Source organism: Seriola dumerili, unplaced genomic scaffold (assembly GCF_002260705.1).
Source record: "Seriola dumerili isolate Sdu_G_001 unplaced genomic scaffold, Sdu_1.0 BDQW01000449.1, whole genome shotgun sequence".
Classification (NCBI taxonomy): domain Eukaryota; kingdom Metazoa; phylum Chordata; class Actinopteri; order Carangiformes; family Carangidae; genus Seriola; species Seriola dumerili.
The window spans coordinates 4,390,484-4,404,729 of NW_019174704.1; the positions used below are offsets into that span (position 1 = coordinate 4,390,484).

General features: G+C 41.2%; 1 protein-coding gene across 1 annotated transcript; it reads left to right on the forward strand.

Moving 5' to 3' along the window:
• Positions 1-7,784: 7,784 nt before the first annotated feature.
• On the forward strand, positions 7,785-13,920 carry LOC111234470 (multidrug and toxin extrusion protein 1-like). The gene is made up of 16 exons (XM_022762585.1): positions 7,785-8,046; positions 9,213-9,314; positions 9,508-9,576; positions 9,743-9,891; positions 10,049-10,091; positions 10,234-10,278; positions 10,486-10,583; positions 10,775-10,872; positions 11,471-11,652; positions 11,874-11,982; positions 12,233-12,308; positions 12,573-12,642; positions 12,746-12,878; positions 12,967-13,061; positions 13,216-13,279; positions 13,367-13,920. Exons 1-16 carry the CDS (start codon positions 7,846-7,848, stop codon positions 13,591-13,593), a joined length of 1,761 nt encoding a protein of 586 aa, XP_022618306.1. The 5' UTR covers positions 7,785-7,845; the 3' UTR covers positions 13,594-13,920.
• Positions 13,921-14,246: the final 326 nt, after the last annotated feature.

Below are 14,246 nucleotides of genomic sequence, written 5' to 3' on the forward strand. Positions count from 1 at the left end.
AAGGTGGTGTCATCAAATGTCTTGTTTTGTTCAACCAACTTTCAACATCTTCAGTTCACCATCATGTAAAACCAAGAGAAGCAACAACCCCTTCACATTTGAGAACCTGCGAACAATCATTCGATTATCGATGATCAAAATTGTTGGCAATTAAATGTTCTCAGCCAATCAGTTAATCAACTAATTGCTGCAGCTCTAAAAATGAACAAAAGCACTTTCACAGTAAAGGGGGTCAGCCTTTTATTGTTACCAAACATCCCACATTAACACTGATGAGAGTTGTGCCGACAAGTTAAATGCCACAGAGAGAAAGAATGAAACAGAAAAAGGTCACAATAGAAAAGAAAATTACATTAGATGTAAATCACATTAGCATCACTGTTTAGTGTCGAACCCTGTAAAAACCTTTGGGTAATTCAAAGCAAAATAAATCAATTCACATGGTTCTGCTGGATAAAAATAGTATGAAATTGCTATTAAAATGTGTATTAATCACCATATCATCACTTACTACACTGTTGCGCCAAACTAATGCAAATTCGTAAAGTCAATGAGAAACAATATCTTGGTTATTAGAGAAATCAAAAAAAGGAAAAACAAAACGTTTCTTGCACTGTGCAGTGTGATCGAACTTTTGCTTTAATTTCATATTGAATGTGTTGATTTCTTAATCACAAGAATCTGCTTCCTCTTCTGACTTTTCTTCTTTTCAGTAGCAGAGGACTTTGTGACAAAGCTGCATTTCAAACGGACTCATTATTCACCAGCTGTCAGATGACACGAGGTTACTGTAAAACAAAAACAAAGCATTTATGCTGCAACCTGACTGGTAATCAGGCGAGCTTTCAACAGCAGCATTAGCTCATTTCCAAACTGTCAGTTCATCACTAGGTAGTAACATTATTTTACATGTGTTCATGTGGAGACAAACATCGGGCTTCTCTTTCCTTCTTTCTGCCTGAATCCTAAAGTGAGGATAAAAAGATGGGACGTAAGGAGCAGATCTTGTCATCATTCATTCTAATTCTCTCTGCATTTAACTCATACTCTCCAGTCCTCCCCCCTTGCCCTCCCCCTCCCTCCCAGCTTCATCTCTTTTCAAGCCTCATCACTAACGCACAGCACCACCACTGCCCCCTCCCCACACACACACACACACACACTCCGCCCCACCACCAACTCCCTCCCTTCCCCAATTTCCTCCATCCACTTTCATGTCCCTGAACAAGAATAAGATTAATTCAGTCCATTTGTATTAGTAGTAGCTGGTTGTGCTGCTTCAGGTTGCCCTAACAGCAAAAAAATACGAAAAAAAAAAAAAATCTCTGTCTGGAGAAGGAGGAGCTCCTCGTCGGCCATCTCCACACACTGTGTAACCTCAGTGGTGCCTTCTCACACTCTCTGCGGTGTGAGCATGTACGCAGCTGTGTGCGTGAGCACACGTTCGTACAAATTATTCCAAGGCTCTCTCATATTCATGGACACGTGCATCTCTTTAAAGCATTTCATTTTGGGAACATTTTAGTTAAGTGGTTTATGCAACTTTCAGGAGACTGGAAACATTCAGGTGTGAAAGAACACAGAGTAGATATTAGCTTTTATCACGGTGTTGCCATGGCAACAGTGAGAGACAGTTTGATTATTAATATTTTGCTACCACGTACTGAGTTGGGAAAGTTTATATTGTTGAGAAAGGAATGAGGGAGGAGTGTAAAAGGTTTCTCTGTGGTTGTGACCTTTAACTAGTGTCAGACTACATATTTGGCCAAACTGTTCAAACACCATGTGTAACACATGGACAAACATCCACACCGGGCCAAATCCTGCCCTGGCCCGGGCACATTTTGTAAATGCTGAAAAGAGTCTCTCTCACATTTGGTCCAAAACCAAATCAGACACAAATCAATGGAAAAAAACAGAAGCCTGCTTTATGTCGATCTGTAGTTCCCCTTCCAATGTCATTGTGTGGGAACCAAAAAATAGGTTTAAAACAATATGAATTATCTCTGTGTTTTCTTAGAGTGTTTTATAACAGATCTGATTACGTCTTAGCCCGTCGCAGAGCTTTGAAAATTTATATAATCTTCAAATATGTGTCAGAAATTAGTGTCGCATGTCATGGAGAATGAACACATGGACCGAGAGATACGTCTAAAGAAAGCAGGAAGACTGATTCCTCCTCTTGAATGCATTGCACTTTGTTTGTGCGTCCACACTCATCAGATGAGTAACTTTCCACAAATCGGTCCGACGAGAAAACAAGAGGCAGATATTTTACTCTGCAGTCGTGTGTTCTCCAGAAGAGGTCTGGACTCCTACAAACCCCATTGAGCTTGGGGTGTTTTGCTGAATACATGGGGACTGATTCTGCTCTTACAGATTCAAGATTAAGTGACTTAATAAGATGTAGAAGTTTCACTGAGGTTTTTATTGGTTTTGTTCATTTTTGAATCTTTTTTTTTTTGACATAGTGATGTTTGATATAAGTAATTCATTTTAATACAGTATGTGTTTAGGAGTAACGCCTGCCTTGTAGCACCTAAAATTTAGTCACTATGATGCAGTATATGAATCATAAAGGGCAGCGAGCTGGAAGCCCTGACTGTTGGCTTTTTTCTTCTTCTTTTTTTCATACTGAACAATTGCAGTTATAAAACATTTCTTTGTTTCAGTTGCAACATTTCCACGTGTTATTGAAGTGTTTTTAATACACAACTTAAGACTTGGAGACAGTCAAATCGTTACAGTCGTTGACGTTACTTACTCAAGTGTTTCAGCATCTTCTGGAGCACCACAGAAAACCAACACGCTCTTACTCTGAAGTGTGAAAAATTTGAGTTTGTAGAAAAACATGCTTAATTATATGAAAAAATATTTTAAATTCTTAGATTGTAAAGAGGTAAAATGTAGTGTGCATGCTCCAATGAAGCTCTGTCATGTAATTAATACCTGTGTACTGTATGTGTCAAGCATGTACACTGAGCAAATCCAATAATCCCTTTGTTTTCAGTCGATTTCCAAAACAAAGATACTGCGTTGTTATTTTCAGCCACTTGTCAAAACCTATAAGGATTGATTTTTAAGACTTTCAAAGTGTCACAAGCTGCTGGTGTGTATTAGGCGTGATGCGCTGTAGGTGAGGCCTGGTCCCGCTCTCCTCCTGTGACTCTCACGTCAGATCGTACATCTCGCGCTTCACTTCCTCAGGCGAGAAAGAGAAGAGAAAAAAAAAAAAAGCTCCCGAGGGTGAAACTGAAAGTGAAAGAAACAGGTTGCCTCCTCTCCAAGGTCAACCAAGCTGCCAGAGCAATGAGCCTCTTCACTCTGAGTCAACAAAGCACAACATCAGTTCCAAGCATGAATCTGTCATATCTAATGCAGCCCTATGACCCCGTCACGCACCAGACAAAAACACACAGTCGTACATAATAACACCGTGAGCTTAATGGGAGGCTTTTTGACTGAGTCATACAAGATGTCCCCGGAGACCTGTTTACTTCTGAAATTTTCCATTTTTTTTTTCTTTTTTGTTTTCTGCTCTTGTTTTTCCAGGTGTGAGTGGTCCCTGAGACACCCTTTGGTGCTGTCTGTTTGTGTTTACCCCTGCGGACAAACCCACAGCTTCATCAAGGGTGCAATGGAAAGGACAGTGTGTCATGAGGGACCGAGCAGCACGGTGCCGCATTGTTTTAGAGACCGGATGAGTCACAGAAGACAAATCAGGGTTGGTGGCATTTGAGAAGTCTCGTCCATTGCATTAGGACAGCACTGTCAAATCAACAGTGGAATTGCAACGTGTTCCCATGATGCCTGTTTTAGCGGCAGGTCAGACAAGGAATTCATTAAGGCATAATCTGACCCAGCTACCCGAGAGGCTCCACGGTTACATGTTATGAGTGTAATTTGTAGTCGAAGAAGAGTATCTCTCCCCTTCGGTCTCTGTCAACCTTCCTCACGAGAATGATGAAGTTAGAATTCTCAAAACATATTTATAGCACCTAGTACACAATGTGAGTGCAGCATCGCTGTGACTATTTCAAGTAATTTCTATATGACTCACCAAAGAAATTCAAAAGCTCATACATCATCAAAAGAGCAGACAGCAAATTCTCTTCTGCTTTAGTCATGGCTGAATTACTTTTCATCTATATCGTCATTTTTTTTTTTCTTTCTTTTTTTATTTTTGGTGAGATGAGTCCACGCTTCAATTATTTGTTAGAGTCGAAAATTCAAATGAAGAGCTTGACGTTCTGCAGATTTAAAAACTGAAAATGCGGTCAAAAAATATGTTCGACAAACCCACACGCCCTCTTACCCCCACCCCCAGCCCCAAACCCCGTGCCCCGCCCAACCCCAACCAGCACCCCCCCCACCTCTCCCTACCATCTCATTCAGGTTTTACCACATTTCAAAATAATGCTTCAGTAGGGTTCAGCTTTCTCTGAGTGGCTGCTTTTGATTCTTTTTCTCTTCTTTTTGTCTGCAGTGGGGCAGCTATAAATGCATTCATTTTGTTTTTGACTTTCAGCATACATCTCATACGTTCATCCCGCATGCGAATGAATGAAGTGCATGCAGGTGACAGGCTCCGAGCCCATAACCCCCCCCCCCCCACTTCCACCTCTGTCTCCCTTTGTGTCTCGCCCTGACCACCCTCACACACACTGCCAACGTGAGATAGCCATGTCTGTGTGTCCAGTGCAGTGTGTCATGTGTGATAATCTATGACGTATGCGTCACGTGCCAGCGGTTTTAGGGTTCCACACGAAGCTACTTATTATTGTTATCATTTTCAGGCATCATCATTATCAGCTGGAGCAGACGCGACGGGTCCCTCTGCGTCATTGTTCCCTCCAAAACCCCCTAAAGCGCTCGCCGCCAAAGCTACCCACAACGTAACCAACAAAGAAGGGAACAGAACACATCGGAAATCATTTTGGCACTCTTTCAGCGTCTCTCCCTCCATCCATCCTCTCATCCCTTTTTTTTCTTTTTTTTTCCGCCTCTCTATCAAATGTTCACTTCTTTTGTTTCATTCACTCTTTCTTCTTCCATCGCACTCTATCTTTCTGTGTGACATGCTCTGCCCTCATCTGCTCTCTCTGGCCGCCATTATCTAAACCACCCATCTCCTCATCTTTCTCTCAGTTCCCCTCTCTCATAGTCAGGAAAAATTTCACAACCTACACAGACACACACACACACATGGATAAACGCTCACCCCAACACACACACAGTGACACTGAGTGCAAATACTCTCACCCCTCCCAAAACCTCCTTCCATGCACGCACACCCACCACCCATCCACCCCCACCACCATCACTACCTTCTACTCTCTCCAAACCCCCCACCCCACCCACCCACCCACCCACCCTAATCCTAATCACACCACCACCACCGACCCCACCCAAACGCACATGCACACAAACACAAACACATATACAAATGCACTCACGTACACACACTCTGAGCGGTCGCCATTAAGAATGACGGCTCGTCATGTGCAAGCGGTGACTTGCCACTGTCATCCAGTGGAGCCCGAGAAGAACTGCAGTGTGACGTCACGGCGGACGCCAGCCCTGCTGGTTGGTGGAACATATTTACGTGTGTGTGATTCTGCGCGTGTGGTTGGGATGGAGGGGGGGGGGCCGGAGGAATACAATTTGGTGGGTGGGTGGACCCGGTGGGCCTTGCTGCATCACTGAACCAGGAAAATGAATGAGAGTCTACACGAGGTGTCACCCCCTCTCCTCTCCCATTGGCCTCGGCTAGTTTCCCCCTTCTCCTCTCTGTTGTTCTCTTCTCCGTTTGACCCCTGAGACAATGAAAACAGGTGAAATTTCAACAATTAACTGAGTGCTTGACAGTATGTTCGACGGTGTGTTGCAAGGTCGCTTGGCTGTGTTTAATGACATGAATTAGCGTAAGGAGAGACAAATGTTGATATCATAAATGATCAGAAATCCATTCAAAGTTCAGTGAAGCAGCCTGATGTGCCAGGAATTTTTCAGCGTTTGAATTTCAGCAAGAGCAAAACAGCGCCACCCAATGGGAGGTTCTCATAGCCACAACCAGAGAGAGGAACACCTAACTGAGAGGTGTTACTATGGCAGGAAGAATAAAACATCCTACATGAAAAGGTGACAGGATACAAGCATGTGTGTTGTTTTAAAGTGACAGACTCAGTGATTTCCCTCAGTGAGGGGAAAGTATGAGAAATGTAATGTCAGTTCTTCCTGTATCCCTGCAGTCATGAAAATGACTTGTTAGATTTCATCAAGAGTGTTTTTTTTTTTTATTTCTAGCAGTCAGTGTGTTGTTTCTCCCCATGATGGGAATTTCAAACATCACCTTTGGCTTTTAGTGGCCTTTTAAATAAAATCAAAACCAGATATGATGCAGGAATCAGGAGCTCACTAGCCTGTGAGTCAGCCATAGCGACGTCTTCTGGCAGCTAATGCTAGCGTGAAGCCTCAGTGTGAGAGGAGTAGTAGACCAGAAGCGTGTTCGTGTACTGATTTACAGCCACGAGCTCCCTCTCTGATTGGTTAGAAGGGTGAGGCACGCATAAAAACTTTGTAAGGGAATATCTCTGCACTGCCTGACTGTTGAATGAGTCTGTGTCACAGAAGCCTTTGAAACCCACAGAGAATTCTGCATTTTTACTCAGAACATTTAGCACCTTTCAGCTTATTATTTTTGTTTTTATGGCCCACAATGAAATTATTTTTAATGTTTTACATTAATACTTAGCTTTTAGGTATGACTAAACCAAGATATGTATAGAAAGAGAACACAAATCCACAGCAGGATCAGCCAGTGACAGAATCATTTAACCCCTTATTACATTTCTAGTAGCAAAGACAATGTGTCGTTTATCTTAATCGTTTAAGCCAAGAGCTCTACAGAGTGATAAAAAGTTAAAAAATAAAAATAAAAATGGTTTGGACATACAGTTACAGGTTGACATTATACACACACAGACACACACACTCATGCACACACGCGTGCACACAAACACACACACACACACACACACACACACACACACACACACACACATACCTAAATAAAAGCTAAACAAAACAAAATATCTGTTGGTGCAAAGCAGAAATCAGCTGACGGACTGTTCGATACTTTTGGAGCATAAACACTACATTTTCTATCGCCTGGTTTGGAATGAGCTTTTTCAATTTGAAGAAGAAGGTTGTCCTGGGACCCGAGGGATCTACATGGTTGATAAAATGGGAGAATGTGGAGTATATATTCAGGTGCCAGGCCACTTAATGCTTTATAGACCGGAAGCAAAATACAGACCACACTTTAACAGCTCAAAGAAGCTTTTCCTACTTTATTCTCTACAGGAATAAACTGTTGCCGTCATAACTTCCACCTCCCATCAATGCTCCATTAAGGTCTTGGTGAAAAAAGGTGAAAGCATTCTTGCTCATGTAGTATTTTTAACTATAGATGTGCATATTCATACAATTCAGACAAAAAACATTTTATTCTTTGGAACTTTGGTGAAAGAGCGAAGATCTGTGACGCTGCAGAGCAACTGAGAGGAAAAGCAACCAGCTTTATTTTGGCACCGTTTACAGTGCACAGCTTACTGGTGTGTCAGGAGTGGAGAGATCTGACATGTAGCAAACCCCCGGTGTACTGTATCTACCCACTCTCACGGACAGATAGCAAGGTAGGCAGACATTGCCTTGGTTATAGATTATTGTCTAGGTAATTGGTTATTGATTACTTCCAGCCTTCTTGTCTGTGTCTGAAGGGAATTGTACTGTATGAACATCATTCAGTTCTGAGAGCTGTTTTCTACCAAATCTCATTTCGGTATGGAAGATTTAGCTACAAAAAACACATGTAAGGGAGTAAATGGACAGTCCACAACAGACGAATCACCTGCTGCTGCTGCTGCTGCTGCTGCTCGCAGTGTTGACTCATGCTGCGGATCCTGCCTGAAAAGTATCAAGCTCTGGATACCTGTGGACTACAAGAATGAAACAGTTCAGTTTTTGAAACTGGCAGGACCTGTGGTAAGATTGTGTTTAGATAAACCAGTTAATAAGAGTCATTTTTCTAGAGGTACTAAGTCTGCAGCATTATTCAGAATGATTGAGTGTGACTCATTAAATACAGGCTGTTAGGACTGTATGTTTTTGAAACCAGCTATAAATTAGATTAAGTGGCATAAATTCAATGTAAGCCACTTATTACCATAACAAAAGTGAATATTTCTGAGTTGCTTTTAATTTGAAAAGTTGCTGCTTTACTTTTAACATGAGGATTGTGTTACACCAATAATTATTTTTACTTTTCTTTGCAACTGCTTTATTATAACAGTAATTAACGGTTTAATAACCAGACCAAACCAGTGGAACTAATTAGAAAAATAATTGTGTGGCCATGACATGTAGCAATAATAAATGCCTTAGAGGCATCAATAGATCAAGTATCAGACAGATACAGCTTGATATGTTGGATATCCGTCATAGCAAAGCATGGTGGTACTTAATCAGCATTTGAAGATGATCTAGAGGAAGTTCCACATTATAAAAATGAACATAATCTATATCAAAATTAATTAAATCAACTCCTAAAGGAATCTTACTTAAAGATAACCCCTAACACCCATAAATGTTTCTCTCCCATAATCTCAAATTCATAGACCTGCTTATGAATTCATATATCCAAGATATTTTTCCAAAAACATTTTCAATATTCCATAAACTTACGGTACAACATAAACTTGAAAAATAGTTAAGCAATTTGGAGAACCCAACCTGTGTCCACTTTTCACTGACTTCCATTTCATTGCACAAACCCAGAGCTTGATAGATGAGGACATTTAGTTTCCTTTTGTGCAAACCTTTTGATGCCAAAGGCTGTCAAAAAACCTACACCAGCAATCACTGGAACTATTTTCTAAAGAAGAAAAGAGAGGTAGTAAGGACGTTTAGAAATACAAAGGAGGCGCAGCAAAACCAAAGCATAACACATGTCAGCTGCCAGAGCAAATACAAAATTGTTGTTTTTTTGTTTGTTTTTTTTTACCTCAAGGCCTTTTTGAAACAATGGGGGGTTTTTTTAATTTTTTTTATGAATAACAACTGAATCAGCTACTGCCTGTTTTGCATGTTTGTTGTTGTTCATTTATGTTTTTATCGTTCCGAAAAGCAGGGAGCATGATTTTGTTTTTCAGTTCATTTCACAGCTGATGAGCTTCCTGATCGGCTTCGTCAGCATGGTGTTCTGCGGTCACCTGGGGAAAACAGAGCTGGCAGGGGTGGCGTTAGCAATAGCGGTGAGCTCTCTCGCTTGAGCTTTGTTTCTGCTTTTATTGGCATTTTGCTCTCAAGGATCACTGCTCATTCTCTTTCATAACGTTGCCTTTGAATTTGACCATTTATTTTGTTCAGACATTCATCTATCTGAGTCTATATCTGTTTTATTTTCTCTCTGTGCTCTTGTTTGAATTCTATTTAATTTCAATATAGGTAATAAATGTCACAGGTATTTCCATTGGCTGTGGTTTGGCATCAGCATGTGATACTCTCATATCTCAGGTATTATTTATTTACTTATTTATATAACCAGTTCAGTCCTGACCAGCTGCTGCTGTGTTCACAGTATACTGTTTCACATTTGTTTTCCTGTGTCAGGTTTGCCCTCTTTCTTGCACATCAGCAAGTGTTATTTTATTTCCCCGTCTTTCTGACCCCTTCTTTGCAGACTTATGGGAGTGGTAACCTAAAGCGTGTAGGGGTGATACTCCAACGGGGAGTTCTGATTCTGCTCTTAGCCTGTTTCCCCTGTTGGGCCGTCCTCATTAACACTCAGCCCATTTTGCTGGCTGTCAGGCAGAGTGCAGAGGTCGCCAGGTGAACGAATCAGTCCATCCACAGCCATACAATTGCAAAAGAAGTGACAGATGCTAAAAATACACTTACTCATGAATTAAGTTAATCAGTATGATTTTTTTTTGTTGTTGTTGTTGCAATAATTCATAATTTTCCCTTTTTTCTGTCTGCCATAAAGACTCTCCCAGCTGTATGTGAAGATCTTTATGCCAGCTCTGCCAGTGAGTTCAGCCCCCCCCCCCCGGTTTTACAAATTTTTCTTTTCTTTTTCTATCTGCACCCCTACACACTGTATTGAATGGTTGTTGTGTCGCATTATTGATCTAATTAACCTCATTCATTGGCTCGTGTTGGCTTCTGCAGGCTGCCTTCATGTACCAGCTGCAGGGGAGGTATCTTCAGAATCAGGTGCATTTAATGACTGTAAGACCACTGGTGTGAAACCAAATAACGACTGAAAGTTTGTTGGTAATGATATCATTTGGTGGGTGTGTTTAGAAAGGGAACATGTACTGTGAGACGGGAACAAACAGCAGGTGCACTGGTGTGTGTGTGTGTGTGTGTGTGTGTGTGTGTGTGTGTGTGTGTTTTTAAACAGCATGCTTTGGTTCACAGGGCATCATGTGGCCACAGGTGATATCCGGAGCCTTGGGGAATGTTTTAAATGCAATAATCAACTACATCTTCCTCAATCTCCTCGACCTGGGGATCGCGTGAGTATACACTCATAATAATGTACTCTTTAGGTGAGTCTAATTTTCAATGCTTTCAAAGCTAGATTGTAATGTTGATTATCAATCTTAACAGTCAGCTGGAGGATTTACCTGATGACTTCTTTGTATGAGTGACTTTTTTTTCCCCCCACTTCTTTTGTTGTTGTTTAAATCTCTTGACACCAATAAAGTGGATCTGCAGCTGCCAATGCCATCTCCCAATATTCCTTGGCCGTGTTCTTGTATGCGTACATCTGCGCCAGGGGCCTGCACAAAGCTACGTGGGATGGTAAATTCAGGGGATTCAATTATTGTGGGGATAACTTTTTTATTTGACAATCACTTCTTAATGATTTCTTGAAGGATTTCTGGAAAGCATTCGTTGCTAATTACCAGGAAAGTAGAGACAAAGTTTAAAGACAAGTCAGCTTAGTTAGCTTATTTCCTTTAAATAACTGTTCCATTTAGGCTCGATAACAGTAATACTTTATAATTCAATACAATTATAACCTTCATTAATGCAAGATTTGTTGCAGGACTGTTGCATTAGACTTCAGAATTGATTTATTATTGTGAACTTTCATTCTCCATATGTGTTGAGCTGTACGGCTGTAGATGTAGCATTCATGTTCAGCTGCACTCTGGGTTACTCTAGCTCAGCAGTTAATTGAAATGAACTGGACGTGCAGATAGAAAACTATCTCTGTTAATCTATAATGACGGCCAAATGATATAGTTCTTTCTAGGAAACTTTCTAGAAAATTATTAAGTACCGTTTACCGTATTGGCATAATTTAACCTCCACACTAATGAAATATTTTCTGTCCTCTGTCACTGAAATGGCAGCGTAACATTTCTCATAAATACATTTCACTGAAATCTCCTAGGGTGGTCAGGAGACTGTCTGCAGGAGTGGGGCTCTTTCCTCCGCCTGGCCATCCCCAGCATGCTGATGCACTGTCTGGAGTGGTGGCTGTATGAGATCGCAGGGTTCCTGGCAGGCGTCATCAGTGAGGTTGAGTTAGGAGCTGAGTCTATAGTTTATGAACTGGCTGCCATCGCTTACATGGTAACTCCTTTACATTACTGTTTTTTCTTGTAGTAAGGATTTCTCTCTTATTCTAAATAACTCTATGAGAGCGTTCTGCTATGTTCTGGCTTGGCCATGATGTATGTTAAAGTAAGATTTGTTTGGAATTGACCTTTAGGACTTTACTCAAGAATCGTATTAATGTTCTATATTTAGTTATGAGTTGAGTGGTTGTTTTCTTACATCATCTTGTACCACAGTTTCCTATGGGTTTCTCTGTCGCTGCCAGTGTTCGGGTTGGAAACGCTCTCGGCGCTGGGAACACAGAGCAAGCCAAACTGTCCAGCAAGGTCTCCCTCATCTGTGCATGTATGAATCAAATATGTAGCCTGACACATCTGCTCCATGGTGTCCCCAAAACAGGAGGCAGTGACCACCGTGTGGAGTTATGTTACAGAGGAGAGCTCGTTGGATCTGATTTGATTATGCCACCGAAAATCTTTCCACCGAGTCTCCTGTCCTCTCCGTCACTCCTTAATTTAAAATATCCTAGCTGATGCTTTTGTATATTGCGCCGCCATTTTTGAATAACGTGCTGTGTTTCTCACGCCTAACCCAGCCATCGTCTCGTGTGTCATTGGAGCCTGTCTTGGCGTGTCCAGGGATGTGATCGGTTACATTTTCACTACAGAGAAGTATGTGCAGATTTTGACACCTGTGTAACATTTGTAGGTTTGTGTATTCTTTGCTCAAAAACAATAACTAACAGGCTCATGTAATGCGTAATACATCATGTATTAACCTGCAAAGTGAGCTTGTGTTTTTGTTTTTCGTCATTTCCTCAGACATAGTAGATACCATTACTGCATCCAAGCAAAAATATATTTCAATCAGCTTTGCACTCACCTGTGTTTGTTTGGAAGTCCGTTTTTATATCTACGTTTGCCTTTTGCTTTTAGAGACATTATTCAAAGAGTGGCTGATGTCATGAAGATGTATGGTTTCATCCATGTCGCTGAGGCCTTTGCGGTGGGAACCACCGTCGCTGTACAAGTCACTTTATCCCACTGTTGTGCAAAATAAGCCTGACTCTGGCACAGATTTTAGATTTCTTTTTGTTTTACCTGCACAGGGTGTGACAGGAGGTATTGTCAGAGGTGCAGGGAAGCAAATGATTGGTGCTGTGTGTAACTTGGTGGGTTACTACCTCATTGGGTTCCCCATTGGAGTGTCTCTGATGTTTCCTGTCAAAATGGGCATAGTAGGTGAGGACGGATCAAATATTTATGAAATAAGTTTAGTTGAATTTTCACTCAAGTTAATGAACTGTCGTCTTTTTTATCTCTGTTGCAGGGCTGTGGTCGGGGTTTTTAATTTGTGTTTTGATACAGTCCACGTTCTTTACTGTTTTCCTGTGCAAACTAAACTGGAAGAAAGCCACTGAAGAGGTGAGTAACTCAAAGAAATAGAACTGATTCAACAGTATTGCTGATGATATCACTGTTGTAGACAATACCTACTATTGCAGCCAGGTTTTCTGTTTCTGTTTTTTTCTTTTCGTAAATACTCAAAAGAACTTAGTTGTTTTAAATATCTGAACAGGCGCTGGTAAGAGCAGGAGTCCACATTACAGAGAGGAACGACATCTTCGGGATAGAAAATAAGGGTAAACAGAAGCCACTTACATCTACATATCTTTCTGGGAACTATTGCACAACTCACGTTAACCATGCATCAAATCTCTCTCCCACAGCCCTGGACTCAGGCGAGAACCAGACCCACACAAAGACCAGTCGACCCAGTTCTTTGAGTCCAGCAGAGGGGAAGCTGGAGGCGCTCGGTGCTTCCCGGGACGTGGCTCTGTCAGTCAGGCAGCTGGTGGTACGACGTGGCCTCACTCTGCTGTTCATGGTCGTCATCCTCGCTGCAGGAGTGTTCATGAGTGAGCTGCTGGTCAGACTGCTCCAATTAGATGAGTGACCGTCGTTAGACCAACAAACATGCAGCACGAAAACGAAGCTGTGAGTCAGGGTACAAATGTGTCATGTTTAGCAGTAAACAATTTTAAAAGGGGGAAAATACTAAGTACACATGTAATGACACAACCTACAGTCAAGAGCACAATCATACCCCTTGGTTTGGGTATTAACAGCTTACCATCTTACCGCAGGAAGCAATTTGTGATGACAAATTTCCACTCCATACTCCCACTTTTACAAAATTATTTAAAAAGAAAGAAGATAACAGCTGCATTAGAGTGATACATGTTACACAAGTAAAAAAATATTCTGTAATTGCATTAAATAAGTGGAGTTATTGCTCATTTCTGAAAATTTGAAAAGTTGATGATGTGAGTTCGTTCAGATCCATTTTCATTATTCTTTTATTTCCTGTTATTACTTCGCACTGCAGGGATTGTCTTTGAAGTTAGATTTTACTGATAGCAGTTTTGGTATTTTGTGTCAGTTTTCTGGCACTTTCTTGCTTTAATCTATTCAACAGTTCAAACCCATTCACTTCTGCAGTTGTTAAATTAGTCATGTTTTGGAAAATCTAAGAAGAAGCAGGGCTTAAATGAGGCAGCCAATGACAGGCTGAACTGAAAAAAATACTGTATAGGCATGTCTCCTTTA

What these genes read in the sequence shown, in the direction of transcription:
- LOC111234470 (XM_022762585.1), top strand. Translation starts at nt 7,846, where the DNA reads ATGGAAGATTTAGCTACAAAAAACACATGTAAGGGAGTAAATGGACAG. An exon ending in GGTCTCCCTCATCTGTGCAT is followed by an intron (nt 11,983 to 12,232) that starts GTATGAATCAAA and finishes CGCCTAACCCAG; the next exon opens with CCATCGTCTCGTGTGTCATT. An exon ending in CTTCGGGATAGAAAATAAGG is followed by an intron (nt 13,280 to 13,366) that starts GTAAACAGAAGC and finishes TCTCTCCCACAG; the next exon opens with CCCTGGACTCAGGCGAGAAC.